The sequence below is a fragment of the Abramis brama genome, assembly GCF_963993115.1.
Source record: "Abramis brama genome assembly, chromosome: 17".
In the NCBI taxonomy this organism is placed as follows: domain Eukaryota; kingdom Metazoa; phylum Chordata; class Actinopteri; order Cypriniformes; family Leuciscidae; genus Abramis; species Abramis brama.
Window position 1 is genome coordinate 11,648,382 of NC_139979.1, and position 27,869 is coordinate 11,676,250.

A 27,869-nucleotide genomic window follows, 5' to 3' on the forward strand; every position below is an offset into this window, starting at 1 on the left:
AAGGTTCTTTATTGGCATCTATGATTCAGTGAAGAACCTTTAACATTCACAGAACCTTTTCAATCCATAAAAGGTTCTTTCGATTTTTTAAAAAATGTTCTTCACACTTAGAAAAAGAAAATTGTTCTTTTAAGAACTGCTCACTGGTTCTTTGACTGGTTTCATGACGTCTCCCTTGTACTTTTTTGTACTTTACATGGAGACAATATAGTGTATTGTAATTGTATTGTAAGCCTGCACTTTGAAACCCATTTTCAAAAAAAAATAAAAAAATAAATTCAGGCCCAAAAGTTGCAAAAGTTCAACAGTTTTTTGTTGAAAACGGTGTTGTGTAAATGGCCCCTTAGACTAGTGAAAATAATACATCTCATTGTTTAAGTGAAAGTTAATTGTCATTTTATTTTATCTTCTTTTACTTTATTTTTATACTAACTTTTTCATGAATGTAAATTACATAACAGGAAGTTGCGAAGTGTCAGTACAGCAGGGTCTGGATGTCAGTTTGAGGACGTCCCAGCTGTTCGATACTCCCTCTTCCTCCATATGTTTGAGAGAGAGAGCGAGAGAATAAGGATCTTGCATCATCTTTTGTCACATTCTCCTTGTGCCTTCAGTTCATTCTTCACTTGACCTCTGTCTGGTTTTTGTTCTCTCTCTCTCTCTCTCTCTCTCTCTCTCTCTCTCTCTCTCTCTCTCTCTCTCTCTCTCTCTCTCTCTCTCTCTCTCTCTCTCTCTCTCTCTCTCTCTCTCTCTCTCTCTCTCTCTCTCTCTCTCTCTCTCTCTCTCTATTCTTGATGTTACATGAGCCTGTTACAAAAAGTAGTGCAAATGTTTTGGGGGATTTCCAATATTCAAGTTCCAGCATCATTTGTATTTTTTTTCTTTTTCTGCTAAGCACAGTCCAAGCCCTTCACTTCCACTTTTTTTTTTTTATTATGTCACAGATTCATTATCTGTCTGTTGTGCCAGTTATCATCATTACAATTCAAGTGAGATTAGACATAATCAAGCAAATATTCAATTAATACAATACTTATTTCCTGATATGGAATAAAGTCGGAAATTGCCAGTTCCTGTTGGCTTTAGGTCACTTTTCTAATGCAGATCATTTCCATTGTGCACCGTATATATTTGCAATTTTAGTTTGCAAGTGGGATTGATCATTCATTACATGATGTTATCTAACCACATAACATATTATAGCTGTTTATTACTGGCATATGGACATTACTTTGACACTCATCTCTGGTCGATAACTTCCTGAATGTAACATTGAAACAACCGTTTTATGTAAAGCTGCTTTGAAACTATGTATTGTGAAAAGCACTATAGAAATAAACTTGAATTGTATTTCAATTAATCATTAGTAAACAAAATTAATAATTTTTTTCAGTTATATGAATTATGAAAATATGACTAATCTGATCTGAGTGATTCGAGGTGTGTGTGTGTGTGTGTGTGTGTGTGTGTGTGTGTGTGTGAGCCTGTGTGAACTTCCTTTCAGTATTTCCTATAGACTACTTGAAAATGCTGTAATGCCTGGGCATCTCCTAGTCCAGTGCATTGTGCATAGACAGCAATGAATAATTCACATAGTGCTCTTCCCATCCGAAACCCTCTTAATCGCCCTGTTTAAGAGCCACATCAGTACCGTGTCAGAGGTCATTAGGCTGGTTCTCGCACTGATCTTTGACGTTTGGACATCCATTATGGAGTGATAACAACACTGTCTCCTCTCCTGTCTACATTTGTCTGTCTCTGTGCCCTTCTAGTTTACATCTGTATGTATCAATCCAGATGAAAATTCCAGCAATCAAGCAGTGTAATTCTATAATGCACTGCACGCCCCAATCACAATAATAAACCTGTGCAAATCGGATGCGTTCATTATAAATGTGTGGTTCAGTCCTTTTGCAGTCAAATATGTACCTATGTCATGATAATGATGAAGGTCTTAGTGTTGTTGTATCTTCAATAATTGCTTGCTGTTGATAAAACACTGTGTAACCAAAGCCTACCTCTACTCAGAGAAAGCTCATTAAATTGTTGCGCATCACTCAGCCAGCAGCAGCAGCTGTTTAAGAAAGCAAACTCAGTCAAGAATCTGTCAAGTTTTTTCTTTTTTTTTCTTTCTTTTTGTTTCTGCTCACTGCCTTTTCCACAGTGAACACTGCCTTTTCCACAAGGTTTTTTTTTTTTTTTTTTGAATATATGGAAAATATGTAAGGAAAATGTTTTCCAGAAAAAATAATTAAAAATCCTAATATTTAAATATGATAAATTTACTGGAAGTAAAATTGTGTAAGCTACTAATATAAATATATACTGAATTAAGTTTTTTTTTTTTTACCTCACTGGCAAACTCATTAAAGCATAAATCTCACAAAATGTTAAAAATGATGGGATAAACTTGAAGATATTTTATCTGGAAAAGAACTCAACACGACTCAAATACTAATTTAGAAAAATATATTTGCCAGTTTAATCAGAAACTCAAACGCTGAATTATATATATAAAAAATAATGACCATATTTTCTGACAATTTCTTTCTTTTGCTAAGAAATCGCAAAATGTTAAAAAATAAACTATACAAACTACTTTTTATGGATTTGTTTTCCATCTGAAAATGTAGCCTAAAATATATGGTCTAATTTGCTCATTGAACTCCCTCTGGCAGATAAACATCAATGCTATTTATGAGTGCATTTCAAGACATCATGTTAATAGATTAAGGTGCAAGTGTTTTGTCCCTCAAGTAAGGAATTAGACCAGTTTTAAGCACAATGTTAATTTATGAAGTACACTTAAGAGATGGTCCCTCCCTAGCACTTCTGATGTCTTATAGTCTCTTGTATGATTTATGTACATAGACAAAATCAGCTTCTAATCTATGTTTTTTTATTATTCATTCCTGTTTTTGTTTTTGCCGAAAGGATGACAACAACTTGCCACAACCGCTTTTTACAAAGCTACGGTTAGATGTCTAGTCTCATATTGTGTGTGCAAGGAACAGCTTGGAAGTTTAAAAGAAATACTATAGGTCAATGAAATTTAGCAATTTCCTTGTTTATGCTTATAAGATCATTTTGAAACCACTGGCTCTACATCAGCTTGGATCACTTTACAGTTAGAGCTTTGCTTTGTTCAGACTATCAATCTCAGAGCTCAGAATTTAGTGTTTTTCATTGGTGTTGTTTGGATTTTGTGTTTTTAACATTTCAGTAGAATTCTGAAAGATTTTGTGACAGCAAGGTGGTAAGGGTGGGAGTGTGGTGGTGTTATTATTATTATTATTATTATTATTATTATTATTATAAAATCATGTAGATTTTTACTTTCAAAGCTTTTATCATCAATTAAGTAGCTTGTTTTATTGTCCATTTGAATATTGTAAAAAAAAGTATGTCTCCAGTATTCTTTCCTTAGAAGTTTAGAATCAGAAATATGGATATATGATTTGCAAATTAATCTCTCTTTTCAGAAATCGTTTAAAAATTAGTAGCAGTAGTTGTTAGCTTAGCTTAGCTTAGCATTTTTGTATACAGTAGCTTACTCAATACTGTTTATTATAACAACTAACCACTTCTTTTATGTTTCTGTGCCTCTGCAGGGCTAGTGAAGTTCTAACATGTGACAAGCTGAAGACGGGAGACAAATAGGTCTTGAATAATTATTCACGTGTCAGCAGAGAAAGTGCCTCAAAAGCATCTTGAGACATTCTTTGTCAAGCCCCATTGCCAGGCATCAGCCCAAAAGACACATAATGATGAATTTCACCAAGCCTGTTTGTGAACAGGAGAGGAGACATTTAGTACACAACCAGCACTCACATTTATGGCGGCTGCATACTGACACTGCTTAATTATGGCTTTGTCAGTTAAGATACTATCCGGTATCTTACATTAATTATGGCATAATACAATTAGCCCCCTAAAGCGAGTGTAAAGACTTTTTCCTATCGGAAGAGTATTGATGCAATGATGTTTATCAGATTGTTGCTCAAAGTAGCATTCCCATAGCATCCTTGAGGCCTCCTCCCCACATCCTATGGAGGCAGAGGAAAAGCAGTCGACCGATGTGGAGCGGTCTGGTGGGCAACAGCAGCCATTGTCAGAGTCTCTGTTAGCAGCACAGCTGCCTCATTTACAGCAACAAGCTACCTCGCAATCTGTCCATGGATCACATGGCCGCCTTCAACACAGGCAGCCAAAACGCTTTGAAATGCTCCAAAGGCAGAAGCAGCAGCATCAGTCACAGGCGAGTGGGTTATCTTGGCAGCTTTCAGAAGTACCTGGTCCTTCACGAAGCAGCTGTACTGCCCTGGAAGAACCATCTCCCCAGATTCATAATGTTCATCAAACTCAATCTCTGCCTAGTGTTGAAGTACAGGAAGCCACCCCATGTAGACGAGAACGCAAACCCCAAAAACCAGGGAAATATGTGTGCACATACTGTGGCCGTCCTTGTGCAAAGCCTAGCGTCCTCCAAAAACACATCCGATCCCACACAGGAGAGAGACCCTATCCATGTGTTCCATGTGGCTTCTCCTTTAAGACCAAAAGCAACCTGTATAAACACCGCAAATCTCATGCACATCGAATAAAAGCAGGCATGGCCTCGAGTCGTGAAGAGACCAGTTTTATTGAGCCAGAAGGTGGAGCATTGGGAGATGATCAAGAAGAGGGTACAGAAGGAGAGAGTACAGGTTCTGAGGATGAGACAGGGCAACACCAACCATCTACCTCACATGGTAGGCCAACTCTGAAAAAAAGTTGCAAAGTGGAATTGTCATTCATAGAAGAGAGTCCCCAAACTGAGGATTCACAGGCAGTCAAGCAAAGGCTAGCAATGAGGCTAAGCGAGAGGAAGCGAGCTCCCAGAACATCTTCAGATGAAACCCGATCCTCCCTGGGTCCTGGTAGTAAGGGGAGCACAGAATCTGGCTATTTTTCCAGTTCTGGGAGTGCTGAGCTCTCCCAAGTGAGCCCGCCAAATGCCAGTGCTAAAACATATGCTGAGATAATTTTAGGAAAGTATGGACGACTAGGACAACAACAAAGAATTCCACATCAACAACTGCAATTATCGTCATCTTCAGGTCAACAGGAAAAATCAATCCCTTTCCCTGTTCCTAAGACACAAGTCATTGAGCATATAACCAATCTAATCACTATAAATGAAGCTGTGGTGGATACAAGTGAAATTGATAGTGTCAAGCCAAGACGTTCCTCGCTCTCTAGAAGAAGTAGCATTGAGTCAGTCAAGTTCTCTTCACCCAAAGAACCCTGTGTTAAAGCGGATGCCCCAGGCTCTTGTGGCTCTGCTGTTCAACTTATTCCTGGTAGTTTTGCTGGTGAATTACCTGGCTCATACTTGGCTCAAACAGAAACTTTGGCTGGTCAGAGCTCCAGTGCTCTTCTCTATAGGAGTCAATCAGTGCCATCTTCGGGTAATACTTCAGATACACCTTCACACAACTTTCATCTCAGTCATTCTTTTGATGATCAGCAGGCCATAGCAGCTGAAATGAGGACTGGGCCACATCATCGTATGTTACGACGCCAGCCTGCTATTGAGGTGGCAGTTGGGGTGGACCTCATTATAGACAATGCAGATCCTTCTTCTAGTTTGAAAGAAACTGAATCAGGAAAACAGCAAGAAAAGGAATTCCACCTTTATGAAAGTGAAATGTCTGATGCTCGCTTGAAGAAGCATGACTGTTACGCAGAACACAGATTAGCATGTATGAGTAAATCTCCGCACGGCCTGCGTGAGGAAGGCAGTTCTTTTATTGAGAATCAGCCACAGATTATGAGCTACAAGTTCAAAGCCATGGCCATGGCTGTGCGCAAGAGGAAAAAAAAAGAGGAAAGTCTTGAGGAAGACCCTCCCAGTCCAGGTCCAACAGCTGTGTCATTCAGTTCCCAGCCTCCATTGATGCTAGGCAGTATTGATAATCAGGGCGCACCTTGTGGTCTTTCACAGAGTGAACTAGAAGGGAGGAGTCAATGGAAAGAAATTTCTGTTATCCAGCATACCAGATCCTTTGAAAAACAGGAAAACATCTCAATGGCAAATCAGGAAGCAGAGCCAGAACATGAGCCATCACAGGAGCCAAAACCAACCTTCACATCACGGTTAATCCGTCAACCCAACATTCAAGTGCCAGAAATTCTGGTTACAGAGGAGCCAGATACAGAGACAGTCTCTCATCCAGTGAACACGTACATCTTAAAAGAACCAGAGAAGGTGGAGGAATTCCAGTGGCCTCAGCGTAGCCAAAGTCTGTCTCAGCTCCCTGCAGAGAAGCTACCGCCAAAGAAGAAGCGCCTCCGTTTGGCCGAGGCAACCCAATCATCAGGAGAATCTAGCTTTGAGTCAGTATCCTTGCCACATAGCCCAAGCCAAGAGAGCAATGTTGCCCATGCCGCCAGTCGATCTGCATCCTTTGAAGAATCAGGAAGGCCAGATTCTGAGATGCTAAGTGGTACCTGGAGCTCCCAAGGGTCTCACATGCTGACCGTTCCATCAAGTCTCCATCAGCACCATCATTCTCACAGAGAGATGCGCCGTTCAACATCTGAACAAGCATCTGCAAGTCCTTCACACCATGCACATGTAGAAGAAACAAGAAGTAAGTCATTTGACTATGGCTCCCTCTCTCTAGAGCGTACTTCTGCTACTTGGAAGGAGAGAAGGAAATGTCTCTTGGTGAAGCACGGAACCCTTGGTGAGCCTGACCAGGAGGAGCCATCTACTAAACCTGGTGTCTCAGCTGTTTGCCAGTCCTACCCAGTTCATCCTCCATTCACAATCACAGAGCATAGAATGGGAGGCAGGGCCTCTAGGCTTAGCTCGGAGCATATTGGGAAGACCTTGCAGCTTTTTCAATCTCCTCTTGCCCTCCCACCAGCCGTTTTCCCCCTACAACAAGCAAACCCTGATTTTTGTTCTCCAAGTCAGCTCACAAGATTCCTCCCAGTCACTACAGCAATTTCTGCGGTTGTTTCCACCCAGATGTTTCAGCAAGCTTTCCTTCACAGTGAGGCACCTCTGCTACATCCAAGACCCATAGAGTATGTAGAACACCTTGGACTACCCCTTCAGCCACTCACCACTTTTTTCCCACTACAATCAAGTGATGTTGCTCAGGATGTTTGCTTTCCCATGCCAGGTGGTCTGACTATTCAGGTCCCCTCAGGGCCTCTTTTCAGGGAGTCTAGGTCATCACCTTCCTCCTTGCATAGTCCCGGTCATTCACAACAGCAGCTAGCTATTCGCCACAGTCCCCATCCTGTGATTGCTCCTTGCCTTCAACAGCTTGTGCCAGTGGTGTCTCTTGTTGTGCCTGTGCGCTTACAGACTCAAATTCCCACCTATGCTAGTGCCATGTATACAACCATCTCACAAATTTTAGCCACAACGCAACATCCAGTCTGCTGCACAGCTATGGTTGTCATGGGTAAGCTAGAGGAAGACAAGCTTCAAAGATCTTACCTTAGGCTTCCCTCACCTATTCCCAAAAACTATATTCCCTTGCCGCTGCCTCCTGAGCATGGAGCTGGAACTTCATCTGATGACTGCTCTGGGCAGCTCGTTGCTGGAGGAAGTAAGCGAATGCTGTCACCTGCAGGTAGTCTAGAACTCAGTTTAGAGGCACAGCGGCACCAAAAACGGGTGAAAGAGGAGGAGGAGGAGAAAGAAGAGGATGACAATGAAGATGATGATAACAAATGTGACAAGAAATCTCAGGAGGTGTGTCAGGGAAAAAACAAGCAGAGGCTAACCATGGAGACAGCAGGGAGGGACAACGATCCAAGAGAAGTAATAGAAACTGAAAAGTTTAGCAAGCAGGACTTATCCCAACAGAAAACTGAAAACATAAAGGAGGAGGGAAGGAAAGAGGCAGGACACCGGTACACTCCAAGGGTAACAAGTCCTGAGAGATCTGTGGAACCCTCTTACCCCAGTTTGCATACAACTACATCTGTCAGCTGGTGCTATCTGAATTACACAAAGCCCACCCCATCTGCACATAGAAATTCAACTTCTGTCTATTCCTCATGGAGTGTAAGCATGCATAACCCCAATATACCTGGCTTGTCCACCAAAATATTACTTTCTCTGCTGCGCTCCAAACAGAAACATAGTGCTGAAACATACACTATGGCTACAGCTCCTACACCAACGGCTGACAAGCTGGTTCATACTGACAGCAAAACGACCAATGTGTCAGAGGTAAACATCACTGTAATTTTTCATTTCAAAATATATAAAAAAATCTCAGTGATACAATTATATACGAAAAATTATATTGAAAGTTTGAAAGTGCATGCATTTTGATATCTAGCATGTGTTTTGTAAGTGGTGTGTTGATGTACTACAGTGTTGGTAAATTAGCCTGTCTGTCTGGAGTGTAGGTATGTGCCTCTCCACCCATCACACCCGTCAAAGTAAAAGAGGAACCACCAAATGAAAGAGGGGAAAAGGATAAGACGAGTGCTGATGACGTGCCCGCTGCCTCGACACAAAGTGAGGCAGCTCGAAATCGTATTTGCATTTTTGAAGGCGGGTGAGTAAATTCTTATGAGTTATTTTGGAACTGTAGCTGTCCAGTTAAGATACAGTAGTTAAGAGTTACATGTAGTTAAGATACATTATGAACTACCAGCAAAAACATATTACATAAATAACAATGAATCATTTTGTCATGCTACACTCATGCTTACTGGAAGAAATAGCTTGTTATTGGAAGTGCACTATTTGAAAATATTTTACCTAGTGCGGCACTTAATTCACGATAGAGGCGGGGTGGAGTTATGATGTTTTATCGACAGTTTAAATACCTCTTTTTAATACTTTTCATTGGTTAAATATTTGGGTGATCAATGAAAATAAAAATAAACGAAATATGGAGATACAAGGTTTCCACCCTACAGTGAAGATATGTTAAATATATGTAATAATATATAAATATCTCATGTTAAAGAGTACTAATAGTGCAGTTTGTTCATGATCTTCCCCGCCATGAAATTGCATTTTTGTTAGTGCCAATTATAGCACAGTTGCCTCTCAGCTTGAGCTTTTCTGTTTGTTATTTGCTGTGTGAGAGACAAAGACATGGTAGTACAGGTGAGACTACGAACCATTAGAGACTTCATTTATTCTGCCTTGTTCAGTTGTCTGCTGAATTCACACCTTGCTCAAAGGTATGAATTTGGATGGAGTGTATAGAGAGAAAGAGTGCTGATAACTTAGTAGCTCTGCAGATTGATTTTTGAAGTCGGGTGCTCATTAGTGTTGTACCAACTATATCTGCATAGCACAGTTAAAGAGTAAAACAACATTTTTACCTTGTATGACTAGAATAACTAATCAAAATGATTGTTTACATTAGAAACACTACTTAACTCTAAAAAAAAAAAATGTTTTAAGTGTAAAGCATTGTTGGTCATTTGTAATTATTTCAGATTCCGAAGATGTCAGATAGTGTAAATAAGAGATTTTGCAATGTATAGACAGCTTTTTTATGATACCGGTGAGTTTTGTGAGTTGATGTACTTGTGCTGAATTGCAACATCAAAGTGAAAACTTGCAGTGATAACTTCATTTGATGTATAATTGGATGAGATCATCAAAATACCACATTAAATATAAATGTTAATGTAAATTCTGTTAATAAACATTAATAGTCATGTGTACATTATCGATAGAAATAATCAACAATGATTTTTGTCACAATCGTGCAGTCCTAGATTGTATTACATGATTTCAATATCATTTTTAGTATAAAAATGAAAGGACAGCTGACTGATGGATGAATAGATGATAAACAGGAGAGCTGACCTGTAAACATCAAAAGCTTTGGATTCATTAGCTGGGTCTCTTGCATTCATCTGCTTATGCGGGGCTCTCAGTGTGGTTGAGTGCTTAAACTGCGGCAACAACTCACCACAGCCTGCATTTTTATCCTTGCTTCCTTTGTCTCTCTCACTGCCTTTATTTTGCTCATACGGTTCTTCCGCCTTGCACACCCACGCTCTCCCTAATCACATCAGACTCTGCACTCTGTCTCACACACACTCCATTTTGTCTCCAAAACTTTTCACATCCTTCAGCACCCTTTTGTCTTTGCACCTCTCATAACAGTTGTTGTTTGCTTTCTTCCTCATTAGTAGAACACAATGCTACTGAAGGACAATCAAAGGCACCAGTTTTTCTGTAGTCACCAGCCCCCTTTCAAAGATACCTTTCTAAAAATAGTTGATAGGTGTGTTCGTATATTAAAAGACTTTAATGGTGTCACTCTGATTGCATTTGCTGAATCCTGAATGAAGCCTGTAAAATGGAGTGTTAGATTTTTTTAGATTTTTTTTATTTACCTAGAAACCGATGTTTAGCAAGTGGTTTTCTCTCCACCCCATCCATTTTTACATTTTTCATGAAAGCCTACAGACATTTTTCAAAATGCATATGCTGTCTACCCAAACACATCCCATCCTGCTGCTATCAGGCTTATAAAGCAGATGAGGATTCAGACTCTATCAGTCAGTAATGCAATTTTTCCTTAGTATGTTCTCTCTGACTGCAGTGTTAAAATGTGTATACTTATTTTTATTTATAATATTTGACACACAATAAAAATAAATATACATTTTTATAATATTTAAAATTATATTTTTATTTTGTATTACTTTGTTTTTATATATTTATTATACATTTTACATTTAAATGTTACAAATAAATAAAAAGAATTCATTTATTTTTTTACCATTTGTCTTATATCACCTAAAAGGGGTTTATTTGAACAGACTTTACAGGCTTTACAGTTGTCAAATGGCTGCTTATACCAAATAAATAAATATATAAACTTAAATCCTAATTTCACATCATCTTATTATCTTAGATTGTTAATGTTTCCTCTAGAAGAATAGTCCAGTACAACATAAAAAGCAGCCTAGCAACAAGACAAACACTGCAACAAAATAAAATTATATATTATTATTATTATTATTATTATTATTAAGATTAATAGCCCAAATAAATGTTTGTATGTTAGATGGCATACTTAGTCTCAATGTAACATTTCTTTTACTCTCTCATCTCTCTGTTTCTGGTTCTAGCCTAATTTACTTTTGATACCTGTTTTATTAATTCCTGATTGTTTTTAGAATAAATAATAATGTCCTTTGTTTAAAATAAATACAACTGATGTGCAAATCTCATGTGCAGTACATTGTTTATTGTGTAAACTATGTAAGAGACCTACAGTAAATGCTTAACATGGAGTTTATGGATTTTTAAATATGCCCAGTTTTAGCTCTCTGACCTCAATTGGATTTGTCTTGCCAGCAAAAAACACCTAGTTTGAGCCAAAGAGTGAATTATTTTAGACCATCGGTGGACTAACAAGTGCTTAAAATATATACTGTCAGTCCACACCTCTAATAAAGAGGGATTCATTGTTTTGGAAATTCATGAGGATCCTGCCAAAGTGAAGAGACTATCTTTATATTGTTCGTCGTCTTGAATGTTAACCTTTTAAATCTTTTATCTATTATTTTTATTTACCTCTCTGTCTGTCTGTCTGCCTCTCTCTTTCACCTGAGCAGGTATAAGTCAAATGAGGACTATGTGTATGTTCGGGGTAGGGGAAGAGGGAAATACGTGTGTGGGGAATGCGGGATTCGCTGCAAGAAGCCCAGCATGCTAAAAAAGCACATTCGCACTCATACAGATGTCCGTCCCTACGTCTGTAAGCACTGCAACTTTGCCTTTAAAACCAAAGGTAGGCACGTATCTCTTTCAAACTCCTACTTTCCCGTACCTATCTTTTTAATCACAAAATTCTTGTATTCATTTTTGTACATCATTTTTGTATTCTGTGTCATTGAGAATACCTTTTCCTCGAAGGGAACCTTACCAAACACATGAAGTCCAAGGCCCACGGTAAGAAATGCCTGGAGATAGGTGTGTCCGAATCATCTGTGGATGAGCTGGAGACTGAGGAAGCAGGTAGGGTTGCCAAAAAGAGTTGTGGTTTGATGGACAGTGGGTGTGTGAACTGCAGTTTTATCATTCAAACCATCTTCCACGTTTCTCAATAAGGATTCCTTACATTACATGAGTGAGAAATTATTATAAACATTCAGGCATGGTTTATTGTGTTACAGCACATGCATATGAACTACATGCATATAATGCTTCACACATTAAAAATGTAAACGGCTTGTGTTAATAGCGCAGAATACGTTTCAAACCCTGAGATTGCTTTCCCTTTTGGTGACAGACTTCTTCTAGATTAGAATGTGTTCTACCAAAGCTATGTATTTTGAAGCTATCTTTTTTTATTATTATCTTTGCTTCATTGGTGCAAAAGTGATGTCAACCTTTCAGTATACTTTCAGACTTGCCAATGAAAATAGTTTGCCATAAAGAGAAGCAAGACTGACCTCCAGTTTATCGTGTTTATATAAAAGCAGAAGTGAAAATTGCCTTCCCCCCCCCCCCTCTCTCTCTCTCTCTCTCTCGACATTTCTCTTTCTTGACATTTCTCATTCTTAGTGAATCTAAGAGTTCCAAGGACATTTCAGTCAGCCACACTCCATTCACTAGATTTCAAATGTAGCTGATGAATTAAAGACAACTCAAAACAAATGCCCACCCCCCTCGGCTGCATTTCAGTGTCATATATAGCTTTACTTGGGTATAATATATAATTATGTACAGTTTATGAGAGGTGACCGGGGCTAGTTGTCACATGGGTGTTTGGGGTCGTAAGATTTTTAAAAAAAAATAAATAAATACCTTTTTTTCAGCAAGGTTGTATTAAATTGATCAAAAGTAACTTTAAAGACATTTACAATGTTATGTGAAAGATTTCCATTTCAAACAAATGTTTTTTTTTTAACAAAAATATTAAGCAGCACAACTGTTTTCAACTTTAAAAAGAAATGTTTCTTGAGCACCAAAATTTCTGAATGATCATGTGACACTAAAGACGAAATCATAGGAATAAATTACACATTAAAATATTTCACTATATTACTTATTTTTACTGTATTTTTGTCTTTTGGCAATCCTTTGAACGGTGATGTACATGTCTATACAAAAATGAATCTACCCTTAAAAATATTCACTGGATTAAAATTTGACAACTAGCCCCAGTCTCCCCTGTTCATTTTTGAGTTTGTATCTAGTTATTTTTTTGTGTTGACTCCTTTGCTAAATGAACACATCCATTTCTGTCCAACAGGGGGCAGTGAGGAGCAAGTGTGTGATTCAGAAGACCAGGAGGGGCACCAATTCTCTGATGTTGAAGATTCTGAAGCAGAAGATGATGAGGAAGAGGAGTTCTCTTCCCATGATGAACCATCTTCAGCCTGTTCCACTGATACTCGTCAATCCATAGGTGACCTCTCTGAAAGTGGCCAAGGCTCACAGACTGAGCCCTCTGACCCTAAAGCGAAAGAGGAATACTCTTCACCCCACAGGCCTTGGCCTGGCATGCGAGCCGCGTCTCCAGGCAGCAAGAGGGCGTTGTTTTCGCGCAAGGGCTGGGAGGTTTCCCCGAGGAACTTCTCCCCTAGCAGTGAGGGCTCTCCTCTTAGAAGCCTGTCTCCCAGGCTTAAACTGTCCTCACCTAGCCGTCATCTCTCTCCCTCCCCAGAGAGGGGCCCGTCGCCCATCAGAGCCCTCTCCCCTCTCAGGCCCCTCTCACCTCTGCGGCCAGTATCCCCTGCGCGGTACAGGAGTGCCAGAGCTCTCTGCTCTCTTACGCCTCTAAAGCCCCAGCATCGACCGCACAGCTCACCCGCAGGGCTCCTTTGGGAGCCTGGTTCACCAGCTACTGAGGGTCTAAAGGTGGGTCAAAGTGACAGTTTTAAACAAGGCCATGATTTTTTTCAATCCAGGCTCAATGGAAAAAAAATATCTGTGGCGATATTTCTGCAAAATAGTATTATATTGCTACTTGCGCATTCTTCGGCACAAAGTGGAATGTCATAAAAGCACAGTTTTTTCAGAAACAGATGAGCGTGAATGTGGCCACATTTTATTAAGTTGGTTGTAATTATTGCAGCAGTTAGGAAGTGAAAGGTCAATGCTCTGTCCTGTGTGAAAATAATGTGCTATACTACCTATGTTACTAAACCCTACCAAACAAAGGCAAACTTGAGATAAAAGCGCAATTTTTTCAGAAACAGATTAATGTGAATGTGGCAACATTTTATTACGTTGGTTCAGTTGTACGTATCACGGAAGTTCGGAAATGAAAGGTCAGTGCTTGAAAGTAGCGTACCACCTACTATACGTAACTAAACCCTACCTAGCAAAGGCAAACGTAAGATATAAACGCATTTGCTAAACCATCCATGCCATTTTAGGTCATCTAGTCTTTGAGCTCTGTTATTGTGACTTGTGTTTTATGGGACTCGTACCAGAGTGTTCCATATCCCAAGTACCAGCTGAGCTACAGAGCAAGTTTCACAAGTCAGAAAAGACATGCATATGTAGCTAGTTATGTTATGCAAACATCAAAATGTATTAGTTTAGAAATCATGCACTATGGTAAAAGTGTTTGAGGTCATAACATAGGCATATGTTGGTGTTGTTTTTTGTCTTTAGCTTAAGAATGGCAATGGCAGTGTCAGTGAGTTGTTCTGTTCGTTGACAGAAGTTTTTTTTTGATTTTGTCAACAACAAAAATAAAATTATGATGATAGTTAAACTATTAAAGCTGTTAAATTAAATATATACTGTTGAGGAAAATCTTATAAAAAAGCAAAACAATGCACTAACAAAAGTTTTTAAAGAAGAATACAAATAAATGAATCCGGTCCAGTTATGCTGTAAATGCGTTCTTTCCATAACAATGCACTACATGAACGCACAGAGAATTCCCCTCATTGTATTACTCTTTCACAATAGTGTGCTCATAATGTTATTTCAGATGTTCCCGTTTTCAACAAGGTTGATTTTAAAATGTTTATATGAAATATTGGAATCTTTTGCTTAATTTTACATATTCTCGTCACTAGATGCCATTTTAGAGTAAAACTTAAAGGGGAACATGGCAACTCTAGCCATTTCTTCGCTGATTTTCCCTTTTGTTGTCGCGTGTTTTCTCAACGAGCTCCCCCTACAGCTGTGGGCCGTATATTTCACAACACTGTAGTAAAAAAAATCTCATTTGCGGCACCCTCGTCCCCCTTTCTACCGCTGCTCATGTGCATTTGTTATTATGGGAGCCGGCCAACTTTATCGTGTGGAGCTATGTCTACCGAGGTGGGTAATACATCATACACAGTATCATATGGCGTGTGTTTATGTTGAATTGCCGTAAAGCAGTTTGTGTTTCTCGCTCGTTCTCGCTTCTCACGAGACTTCCTATTTCCAACTTACCGGGACGTTAGGTCAAGGGTGGTTTTCCGCCGGGGAACGCTGGGGGGTGCGGGGAAAGTCACCACCAGAACAGGTTATTTAACCATCCAAATCATTTCTAAACGGATTTGAAGTTGAAATAGTTGCCAAGTTCCCATTTAATATGACATGACAAAATATTCATAAAAAGACAAAAAGTATGACAAAAGCAGTGTAAAAATGAACTGTCATTGAGAATGGAAGTTTGATTGCAATGCCATGTCTCCCCCTACAGGACAAGCCTGCTACTCAACCAACTCTACAGGAGCATATGCCCCCAGATCCTATCCTGCTCTCCCCATCTCGACGCTTCTCTCCAAGCGAGCCTTTCCCTCCCACTCCTTTGACACCACGGACAGTGGACCGCATGTTTAGCCACCTTCCTTTACACTCCCAAGATCAAGCCCGCATGCCCTATCACATGATTCCCATTGGGGGCATCCAAATGGTGCAGCTTAGACCCCGATCACGCCCTAAACTGGAACGACAGTCATCCTCCACCCCTTCGCCCACCTCTCCCAAAGAAGACTCCCCTTTTTCTCTCGCCAGGAGGGATTATCCATGGATCTCGCTTCCAGAAACCAGTCTGCAAAGAACTCTGGCGGACAGCAGGACAAAAAGCCAAGATGAGGGAGCCAATCGGTCTGACCTGTCTTGTCCCAGTACAAGCTCGACGTTACCCAAACTCCCCCCTTTACAGCAAGGTATAGGGGAGCAACTGACTACAAAGGTCAGAAAGCAATATGGTGACTTGAGCTCCGCCACAAAGACTAACACCTTCGGTCCCGAAACATTCAGAAAATCTGCGGCACACAGCGATGAAGGAGCCGAGAGGATCTCGCAGGGGGAAGGAGCGAGTTCCTCACGTGAAACCAGACAGCTGCGCGAGACAGAAAAGCCTATAGCGGCGCCACTCAGGGGACGTGGCTCTTTTTCAGAAGGATGTTCAGGATCTGCCAGTGCTCCTCAGAGCCAGTAAGGCGATCCAGATAGCACTTAAAAGCATCTGTGCACAATGGTGAAATGCTTTCTACTGCTAATACTACTATTGTTTTGTTTTGTAATGCGCTTATTTTTTATATACAACATTTTCAATACTATTGGTAACTTGGTAAATGTTTGTTCTGCAATATTCAAGATTGTAATATGATGCACTTTTTTTTTTTCTTGGAAAAAATATTTCTGTAAATCGATTACGTCTGTCCTTCCTGTATCTTAATTGACATTGCAATCTTAATATATCTCTTTGAATATGTATATGTAAAAAAAAAAAAAAAAAAAACTTGTACTTGTAAAACATTAAGTATAGATATGAATACATTTCTAAGTGACCAAGATGAAAACTTAAATCGAGAGTAATTCCAATATTTCGTCTCTTGTCCAGTATTGCGCAAATTCTAGTGATGTGTGCCTTTTTCTGTCCAGATTTACTGCTTGAAGTGTCAAAGATGAAAGGCTGTGAATTCTTTTTATGAATATAGATTTTTGTTTTTGTTTCAAATGATCTGGTATTTGAAGAAGCGGGAAGATTTTCTTTGTATATGAGGGTAAACGAGACAAGAGACGAAGGTTTCGGTGAAGAGCCTTGCAGGGAAATTGCACTGAAGTCATATTTTTTATAATACAAGTGATTAAATGATTAGATAAATTGTCTCTGTACAGATAGAAAGTCTATGGTCCATATTTATTGCCATGTGAAAATATGAAAATGCCTATGTTTTGTTTACTTTAGTTTTCAAAGGGATTTCTATTGTCATTTTTATTATTCTTTACACTTTTTTTGTTAATAGTTACTTTTTTTAGTTATGACCTCAAGACTTGAAATTAATAAACTGGACAGGCTTTCAGTGAAGTCGGTCAATAGCCGAGGTTCAGGATGGACCAAATGCCCTCCAAATTTGTCACAGAGATTTTGCATTTCTGAACCAATAAAGGTACACCAGGAATTACTAAACCTGCTTATGATGGTGTCCAGTGTTTTGCGACCAGCAGATGGTGCAGTCTGTCCTTTCATGTGACTTTAATTCACGTTTTCTAGTTATCCCACAGGGACCTGAGCAGGCGGACTTATGTGAGCTGTGTGGGAGGCATTCATGGCCTGTTCAAAACATGTTTTATAGTTTCCGGGAGAAATGCAATAGCTGTGTTGAGTCAATTTTCTGGGATTCCTCAAGAATTTATATTCCCAAGCACAACATATTTGAGCCTGATACGTGGCAGGTCATCTGTTCACTTCCTAAAAGCGGTTGGTCCAAAGCTAATTCAGAAGTGTCATAAGGTTTTTTAGTTCATTATTTTTAAGACTTTAATACTTGCTTTGTGCCTGTGACAGACCTTGAAGCTATTCTCTCATTTCATCAAATGCTTTATCTAAAATGATTCAGGTACAATCTGTTGTTGGCATAAACGAAATAATGAGAAATATTTAGTCATTTACAAGTAATTAGATGTAGCCCAATCTTATATTAGATAATTACCTTTAATCAATTGCTCATACTACCCCTCATTATATAATTTTATAATATATTATATATATATAATATTATTATATAATATAAAATAAGGGTAAGGCTTTACAATAAGGTGTCATTAGTTAACGTTAGTTAATGCATTAACTTACAATAAGCCATACAATGTTTACAGTATTTATTAATCTTTGTTAATGTTAGTTAATAAAAATACAACTATTCAATGTTAGCTCAGGTCCATTAAATAATATTAACATACAACTTTAGATTTTAATAATGTGTTAGTAAATGTTGAAATCAACAATGAATAAGATTAATAAATGCTTCATTGTTACTGTAGTTTGTTAACTAATGTAGATAGGCTAAGTAAGGTTAACAAATGAAACCTTATTTTAAAGTGTTACCATAAAATTATATGTATTTCATTCATATTATTAATTAATATATATAGTCAACAATATTTTAATAATAGATTGTTTATTTGTTTATTTAGTAAAACACATTTTTGCAAAAGATAAATGGTTCTATGGATAATTTTACTGAGGATCAGACAATGAGCCAGCAATGTTCTGGGATTTTTTCTGTCTCCCATCCTGATGTTCAATCTGGTTTTCTCAATTGAGAAATGCATTGGAAACAATGATCTTGAGTTCAGTGAAATAATCCCGCCAGGATGCCTTTGTGTAATTGTCATGCTCACGTCATAACAAAAATGTAATTAGTACAACCATAAATCGATGGAAATCTACAAGTTCAATGGGTCAAATGATTAAAATTTGAATCTGGTTCAACACCAGTGCAGTAAGTGCCATCCCAGTATCTTTATTGACCTTATCGCTATCACTTTCTCTTGAATATAATCTGGACTAAACATTAACCTATCCCACTAAGTGATGCATGACCGAACACTTTACTTTTTTTTAGTCTCTGTATTAGCGACAGCCTGTCTGACACTCAGGATTATCTTTATGCAACACTGGATGATATAGGCATAAAGCTATGCAGGTGTGGTTCTTACACAAGTTTTTAATCATTTTAGTTTTTCATAAAATAAGTAAAAACTAGTCAATTTGTTAACAGAAAGTTACTTTATATATATATATATATATATATATATTTATATGTATAATATATATATATATATATATATATATATGTATGTATGTATGTATATATATGTATATATATATATATATATATGTATGTATATATATATATACACACTGTATGTACACACATACACACACATATTTTTTTGTCTGTTATACTTCATACATACATACACACACACACACACACATATGTATGTATATATATATATATATATACGTATATACACTGTATGTACACACATACACACACACACACGTGTGTGTATGTATGTATGTATGTACTGTATGTATAAAACCAAGAAACGACTTGAAGGTAAAATAGTCAGTATTGTTTACGGAGGGAGTTTGAGGATGGAAAGTGTAGAACAGAGCTAAATGTGCATGGACAGGTCGAAGGGTTGAAAAAGACTGTAATTAAAGACAAACAAAAGTGTTTATGAGAGGAGGGGACAAAGACACTCTAACAGCATTTAAGTGCTAATACTACACCTCCCTCCGCACTGCCAGTCTGGTGTGCTTGTGTGTGTTTATGAGGGAGTACCTGCTGTTTTCAGGTTAATCTGCTTCTACTTTTTCAATAAAACTGATTATTTGATAGCATGAATGCACTGAACAGGAAGTTCAAGTGCAAATGGAATTTTGAATCAATAAATGTGAAGCAGTATCAATAGCTTTGACATAAAATATGATTGTACATTAGATATCACTTTTTATTAGTCACAACATTTTCGCTGGTTTCATAAATATATTTAATCATTAATCATTAAATATCCTGAAATGTTGTAAGTATGTTTTAACCTGTTTACTTTGATAATAGCAGTGCCAAAACCTTTCAACTGTGCAAGTGTTACTGTCACTGACACTGTTTACAGGTTAAATATTACACACGCAGTAGATTCTGTATATTTGTATATCCACTACCATTCAAAAGTTTGGGGTCAGTAAGATTATTTTATTTCTATTTTATTCAGCAAGGATGCATTAAACCGATTTAAACGTGACAGTAAAGACTTTTTATTTCCAATTAATGCTGTTCTTTTCAATTAATCAAAGAAGCCACAAAAATATTCAGCACACCTGTTTTAAACATTGATAATAATCATAAATGTTGCATGAGCACCAAATCGTCATATTACAATGATTTCTGAAGGATCGTGTGACACTGAAGACTAGAGTAATGATGCTGAAAATTCTGCTTTGCCATCACAAGAATAAATTACATTTTATAATATATTATAATAGAAATTAATAGCAATAATATTTTATAATATTTCTGTTTTTATTGTATTTTTGATAAAATAAATGCAGCCTTGCTTTAATAATTAAGAGACTTCTTTCAAAAACATTTTAAAAAATCTTACCGACCACAACCTTTTGAATGTCATATTCATCAAATATGTAAATAAGTTACGGATGGTGTAGTCATTTTCCCTTACTTAATGCCTAACTGTATATTATCAAGCTCATTACATGAAATACTGATTTGAGATTAAATTGATTACATGAGAAGAAAAAGAGACTCTGAGAGACATTAAACTATAGCACACCTATCTAAGAAATCTTTTTTTTTTTTATAATTTGAGTTAATAAATAATATTTGACTGCAATACCGTGACTGGCCAAGTATTCCAAAGAGCTGTGCACTAAAATGTTCATATTCTGTGTTAAGCACTCTTGCTTAGTTCTTCAAGGATGGTAAAGAAGCTAAAAATGTACCAAGTGTCTTTAATCACAGTTCACTCCACCCCACTCCTCTGAGCAGCTCTGATGAACATAAGCTGAAGGAAGAGACCGGAAAGAACATGATAGGATTTTGGAGGGATGAGCACATTTCCTCTGTCTGTGGAATGCAGAGGAATGTGTTCTATCACTCTGCAGTGACTTCCTCCACAGTGTCGCACATTCTTTCATCCATCTGCAGAAGATATGATTTGGCAGCGCTGAGAAGAAAACTTTCAGCATATGTCTGCTAAAGCTTATTTCTTGCTCATAAATAACATGTGAGAGCAGTTATTCGCAGTTCATAAAATCTTTCCATCTGAGTGTGGGATAATATGCAATCTGTACGTCCAGCACTGATTAATTCAATAAGATTTCCATATTGATATTATTATCAGCACAAGGGACTTTTCTATGCAGCGATGAGAGAGGTCTCGCAAACTCGCATCTCTGTTTTATGATACAAGTGATAAAACATGCTAATCAAAGTATGTGGTGAGATGATGTTATGATGCATTTGCATCAGCCACAATGACTGGTGACTCTCCATATGTGCTGGAAAAAGTGCTGTCAATGGACAATGTGAGCACATCCCACGCTAGGGGGCTGCATTTGCAAACTCGGTCCGATACCTGCGAGGCTCTGTGCCCCATGTCTTATCTTTGCACGGGTCATGGCAAACCATCACGGAAACCCAACAGCTCATCTACTGATGAATATTGCTCATCTTCAGTTCCCGTAAGGCAGATTTCTTTGACAGTGCAGTGGCACTAAATTGTTTTTAAGTTCAACATTTATGGTTATTCATACAATGGGATGCAGCTTAAATAGTGATTTAAAGGGGGGGGGGGGGGGGACCCCCTGAACTTACTGAACTTTAATATTATATATTATTGTCAATGTTAATTTAGCATCATTGAGATACTTTTCAAGGTTTTTTTGTTGTTGTTTACTTTCGTTGCAGTTTTAGTAATTTTGTTGTGTGTGTCTGTTTTTGTCATTTTTATTAGTTTTTTTTAAATGTCTATACAGTTTTTATACATTTCTATTTCAGTTTTATTTTAGTACCTCAAGTTTAAACAAATAAAAATGATAAATAAGTGAATACGTTTAAGTTTTGCTATATTTGATTTCAGTTAGATTTTATTTCTTTTATTTTTTAAGTGACAAAAATGTTAGTTTTAGTTAACTGTAATAATAATTTGAGTTGGAATTTTATAAATATCACAAGTGGCTTAAGTGAATGATTTATACCGCAATTGAATATAGGCTGATTCATAAATGTATCTCTTTTTTTTTTTTAATCAAATGTGCCACAGCAGCTATTTAATATCTGAAGGAAATGTATTGGTCAATGCTGGCCCTCTATGCGGCAACACAGAATAATCAAATGAATTTTGAATTATGTTTTCATATCTGTGACTAATTTGTGTAATCAGAAACAAATAGTGACCAGAGGGCACAGGAAGCTACTTTCCACTGTCTACCCACACCTGGACCTCACAGACAGGAGCTACCCACCAGAACGTTCCTTCTTTCCATGGGACACTGTCTTTCCCTGCGAAGTGCATGCAACAGAATTCATGCAAAGCAGCAAATCTGCTGATATACTCTGTGACTCCTCTTTTCCTTCACCCCTAAGTCCAATTAGTCGTATTAGATCCACATTGTTTAATTCGAGGCAAGAAAGATGAACTTTTTTTTTACTCTCAATCATTATTGTCTTGGACCTCGGTTCTGTTCATCCCAAACAATCCAGTGATCCCACCGTCAGAGGAGGCAGCAGAGATTCTTGTGTGCAGAATGCAGAGTGCAAAGACAAGCTGGAGTTGTGTAACTACCACCCAGGGGGTGGTGCATATCATACACTATAAGTAGGATCATACAGGACAGTTCAACATTAGACAAGCACCTGCAGCAGAGTGAGATCTATTGGAATTGCTTTGCATTGTATTCTTCGTATTGAAACATATGTGCAACATGGAATCAAGAATTACTCTGATCTTCATTTTTAGCTTGTGCACAACTCTTCAAGAAGGTAAAACATTTTTGTGTTTGTATTATATATTTTGGGGGATTTATTACATATGTATATATTTAATATATTTATTTATTCAAAAGAGTAGATAGAGTAGAATAGATATGGCATGTATAAATTAGTGATTTTTTAAATATGCATTTAAATAAGTATTTGTTTAATTCTAAATTGATTTACTTGATTATAAACCTGTAGGTTTGAAATTTTAAGTATTTTCTAAGTACCTTCATTTTCATTCTCAGAAAAAAATCTTTAGGTTTGTACATTTATTTGTAGACTGTTTGGAATAAACATTTAAATAAACATAGTGAATTCAGTTCTGATTATTATTTTAAACATATGTCTAACAATATGCGAACACAGTCAGGGGCTCACGTTCATTTTGTACTCATCAGTCATCTCAGCATTGACAATTAAAGCCAAAATTGACAACTCAGCACAGATGTGTGTGAATAGCTTTGAACTTTCAAATTGCCCTATACTTATTAATATCAAATGTCTGAGACCGTGTTCGTTATTGCATAAGATAACGGAGACCAGTGCATTGAGGTATAAATCAAAATCATAAAAGTGTAACAATAACATGTGGCGAGGCTCATCATTTCTCTGAGACTCAACCAAATATAGTCTCTGCTGGAGCTTTTTGGCCCAGACTGATTATGGCAAGTTTAATGGACCACAATATATTCCTTTTCTATAGGCTGGGGGTTGCCTCTAGTGCCCCAGACTGACCCGAGCGACCCGTCTGAAACCCATCGGGTCAGGAGCAAACGCTGCTCCTGCAACAACCAGCTGGACTCTGAATGCCATTATTTCTGCCATCTGGACATCATCTGGGTGAACACGCCAAGGTGAGTGCTCACCTATGCACGGGTTAACCTACGTAAACCACAAAGGAAGTTCAACCAGTGCAAAGACACATTAGAGGCTCCAATGTGTGAAAAGAAACATCATGGACATATGAATACATATCTGTGTATGGCCAGTGCACCTTTGTGACTTGAGAATGCTTTTATATAGTTCAGAAAGATTCACTTTTGAGTTATTGAGCATTTTATTGCTTTTTATCTAGAATACTTTTGACACTGGTTGCAGTTTTCATGCTTAAAACAGTACAAAGTCCCATTGTGGTTTATTCCTTTCTAATGAGTTAATCAATGACTGGATGCTCTCTGGGTGTCTCCTCCACAGTAAGACCACAGTGTATGGATTGGGCAGTCCGTTGGCTCGCCGCCGCAGGTCTACAGGCCGCTGCTTCTGCGCCAACCCTGCAGATCGGACATGCAACAGCTTCTGCCACTACAGGTAAACCCCATCTCATGTCCGCACAACGTGCAGTCAGTTAATGTCCACATGCATTAGTATTCTTCTTTGGAAGGCTATTTTTACTGTAAGGGTGTGCTTTTTTAGGGTGTGGAGTTGTCATTAGGGTGTGAGGTGATACCAGACAAACATAGTTGGAGAATCCAGATGATATGACAAGTGAAGTGTTTTTGAATTGGAGTTACTAAGATAGAGAGTTTCATCTAATGAATCAGAGTTTTAGTAAAGGTTTTCATGTTAAGACCGCTATTTGAACTCGCAAGAAAAAAGTTTGTCATCGTGACAGGCTGCATAGTCAATAAAGCAGTCTCATGCATTATCAGCTTTTAACCACTGTCATGTATTCATAAACTATGCAGTTGTGGTGTTGTGTTGTGGTGATCTGTTGATATGACAACCAGATAGAAGATAGATTGATCTTGCCACAAAAAAACCTACTGTAAGAACAACCAACCAGCGTAGGACAGTGTTGGGAAATAATTCTCAAATTAGAATGATCATTAAAACTTTATAGTTATAGTTCTTGTTACAGTTATCGTATTCAGTGTGAACTGGTCTACTAAAAATAGAAAAATAGCAATTTCAGCAGTTTTCAAAATAGCATTTTTTTGTACATAAAAAAAGCTACTTTTCCCCAACAAGTAATGGTGGAGCGAGACAAAATTTTACTGTTATTGTCATATTGTATCGCACACATAACTTTGTTGCCGAGCGAACTGAGTAAATGTTCATATATAGCATTGGAAAGTCCTGGTTATATGAATTTACCTCTTAAAAGGTTAGTTCAACCAAAAATACAAATTCTGTCATTAGTTACTCACCCTCATGACGTTCCAAACCCGTAAGACTTTTGTTAATCTTCGGAACACAAATGAAGATACTTTAATGAAATCTGACAGCTTTCTGTCCCTCCATTGACAGCCTACACAATTACCACTTTCAAGGCCCAGAAAGATAGTAAAGAGCTTGTAAATTGTGATTAGCTTGTAGCTACGGTTTGAAGTAGCTTCCTCAACACTTTTTAAATGGATTTATTAGCCATTATAGCAGTTATCTAAAACAATCCAGTATTTATTTTGAAGCCTTTATAGCAAAGAATGTATTTTGACAAATTTTGTGTACATTTCTCTAAGCTCTGAAAACCCTGCCATCATGCTGGTGCACCCATCTGAACCTGTGCATGAAAAACAGGAAACACCCAAATCAGAACACCTGACCGGCCCAAATGACTCTGAAAATGCTAGTCCAGGAGTTCTGGTTTTAGGGAAGTCTTCCTCCCTTGGGGCTCGGTCAGACGTCATAACCTTCCTTAGGTAAGGCCACAGTGCACAAATCATGTAATTCATGTTTACACACCTTACTCTTTGAAAGAGCTGTGATTGTGTCGTCATTAGCACCATTACTTACAGCAAATTCATCTGACTTTTCAGGAACCTGGTTAGGGCTAGAGCGAGAGCCATGGAAAAGACATCCAAACTTGGCTACAGATGAAGTCCTTTCCTGGAGGAGAGATAGGAGTGCGAGCACATGAACAAAAGATGACCCTTGTGCGACCTGGGGCAGCAGAACATATATACGCTGCGATCTGGAAGCGCCGTTCCTCATGGACAGTACTGTGGAAACAGAGCCTTTGAAGCATGTTTAAGACAGAATAGGAGAGATGAAGGCTTGTGAGATGTGAAGGAGATCTTTGTGAGTTGAGGGCAAGTCAGACCTGAACACTGGGACTGCACAAAAGAGGGTTAGGTCGGTGTTACTGGCAGTCCTGTAATGCAAACAGGATGTTAGCTAAGTGGCTATGCTAAAGCTATCTGACAGGATCATTGCCAGTCCAAAACACCAAGTTTGAACAGTCAGAGATAAAAGAGACAGGCGAAGTGCTAATTCAAATTTTGTTGGAAGGGCACAGAATGTGTGAAACTGCAGTACTTCTATTTATCTAAGCTGGCCATATATATAAATATATATAATATATTAAATATATATAATATTTTAGGATAGACAAAAGATGACCTATCTATGAGTTAATTACATATTTACCTGAGACAACCAATAGATTCAAATTAAGTGTCATGCCAAAATGGGTGGCATCTTGGGATACAGCAAATGGGTTTTTAAACACCCAACCCATTCAGGAGCATTTAAGTTGGAATGTTATCAACGATGATAACGGTGTGATAAGTAATTTTCCTTTTTCTTGGCCAGGTTGGATAATGCTTGTTGTTAATGCTGGTTGCACAGCCATGCAAATCTTAGCTGGTGAAGATGGTTGACCAGCATAGTCTTTTTGGTTAAGCTGATTGCTCACAGAAGTCTTGGTAAAAAAAAAATTTAAAAAAGGGGGGAAAAAAGAGCATTTTAAAAAGAGCAAGCTGACATTCCATGCTTGGAACCAACATGCAAATTACAACATATACTGGTCAACAGTTACTTGTGTTTCCTGCATGAAGCTTTTTTAAAGTCGACATAATAATGAGATTTTTCTGGGAATACCGCATATAAAGGTTGTATGGACTGTGCACTTGTTTTCACATCCATCCACCTTTAACAGTTATGTTGTTCAAGTAATGTTGTTCAATCTGTTGTTATGAACACAAGAGAGACAATAGATTTAAACTTGCCAAAAAAAAAAAAAAAAAAAACTTTCCTGGAGTACTTTCCTATTTATTGAATAGCACTGGAATATTTTAGAGAGCTAACAATGTAGTGTACACAAGATGTATGAACTTTATGATTAATTTTGTGCTATTAAATTTAATAATTTATATAATTTATCATTGTAAGTTACTCAGTTTGCTAAGAATAGAGATAGATTCCTCTATCTATATCAGCAATATGGTTTTGTTATATGAAATGTATTCCATAAGTGATGTATTTATTCTATTTCAAATATACTCTGAATTGTTTTCTGATATGACCTATCAGATTTGTTGTTAGCAAAAAATGCTAATTTTAAAATACCTGTTATTATTATATTTTGTTCTGTCCCTAATTCTGTGTCCTACTGAACTGTGTAACCCTGCAGTCTTGTTTTCTCTGTTTCTTAAGCCGGAGTTGGACATTATCTGATAATTTGTGAAAATAAAGAAATAGCCCACAATTACACTTCGTGTTAAAACATCCTTGGCATTATCTCTTGCATACGTAGGTTCGTATAATTGCCCTGGATCACTGCCTATTCCTTGGTTTACAAAAGATCTTGGCATGAAAACTCAAAGGGTGTGTACATAGTTGAAAATTAATTAGTTTGAACACATTGACATGTTGTTGTGATGTGAAAGATAGACTCTTATGGAACAGGTGAATTAGGCAGGAAGCTTACAGGCGCATGGGAAAGAAACAGTGTAGACAATAGCAATGCGAGAACAGTCCTGGTTTCCATCTTCCTGTCATGATAGAGTATATAGGCCAACAGTGCACACAAGGCTAGTTTCCAAAATCTAAGACCTTATCCTTATCCTGAGTATTTATTCTCAAATGGTATTCTTATTTTTAGTCTAAGACTATGGTTCATCTAAGCTGAAAAATAAAAAATAAATAAATTTGCACACCTCATTGTTATGTCTGCAGGTCTGCTGTAGGCATTTCATACCAATCCAGACATTCAAATGTACAACATTTATTGCCTCAAGGTCTCTCACCATGTCTGCTCATTTAAATGCGTTTAGTATGTGTGAGAAATGCAGCCATAAATGGGCCGCAATGACTGATGGTGAGATAACCTGCATTTTAACTGAGCACAATACCAAGAAAAACGTATATTTCAACATTACATCATTGTGCTGGTA

The 27,869-nt window shown here is 37.8% G+C and overlaps 2 protein-coding genes across 3 annotated transcripts in view; both read left to right on the forward strand.

Annotated features, from left to right (window-relative positions):
• Nucleotides 1-17,375, forward strand: part of hivep3b (HIVEP zinc finger 3b) — a 66,654-nt gene extending 49,279 nt beyond the window's left edge. For both annotated transcript variants that reach the window (XM_084088513.1, XM_084088514.1), the window contains exons 2-7: nucleotides 3,612-8,239; nucleotides 8,422-8,573; nucleotides 11,614-11,789; nucleotides 11,915-12,016; nucleotides 13,257-13,864; nucleotides 15,657-17,375. In XM_084088513.1, the coding sequence (XP_083944639.1) occupies nucleotides 4,049-8,239; nucleotides 8,422-8,573; nucleotides 11,614-11,789; nucleotides 11,915-12,016; nucleotides 13,257-13,864; nucleotides 15,657-16,400 (5,973 nt within the window). In that variant the 5' untranslated portion in view covers nucleotides 3,612-4,048 and the 3' untranslated portion in view covers nucleotides 16,401-17,375. The remainder of the gene's footprint in view (nucleotides 1-3,611; nucleotides 8,240-8,421; nucleotides 8,574-11,613; nucleotides 11,790-11,914; nucleotides 12,017-13,256; nucleotides 13,865-15,656) is intronic.
• A 5,325-nt stretch (nucleotides 17,376-22,700) lies between these two features.
• Nucleotides 22,701-25,641, forward strand: LOC311067870 (uncharacterized protein; the record flags this gene model as incomplete). Its single annotated transcript, XM_084090018.1, has 5 exons — nucleotides 22,701-22,758; nucleotides 23,459-23,609; nucleotides 23,950-24,063; nucleotides 25,215-25,394; nucleotides 25,512-25,641. 5 exons carry the CDS (start codon nucleotides 22,701-22,703, stop codon nucleotides 25,570-25,572), a joined length of 564 nt encoding a protein of 187 aa, XP_083946144.1. The 3' UTR covers nucleotides 25,573-25,641.
• Between the last annotated feature and the right edge of the window lie 2,228 nt (nucleotides 25,642-27,869).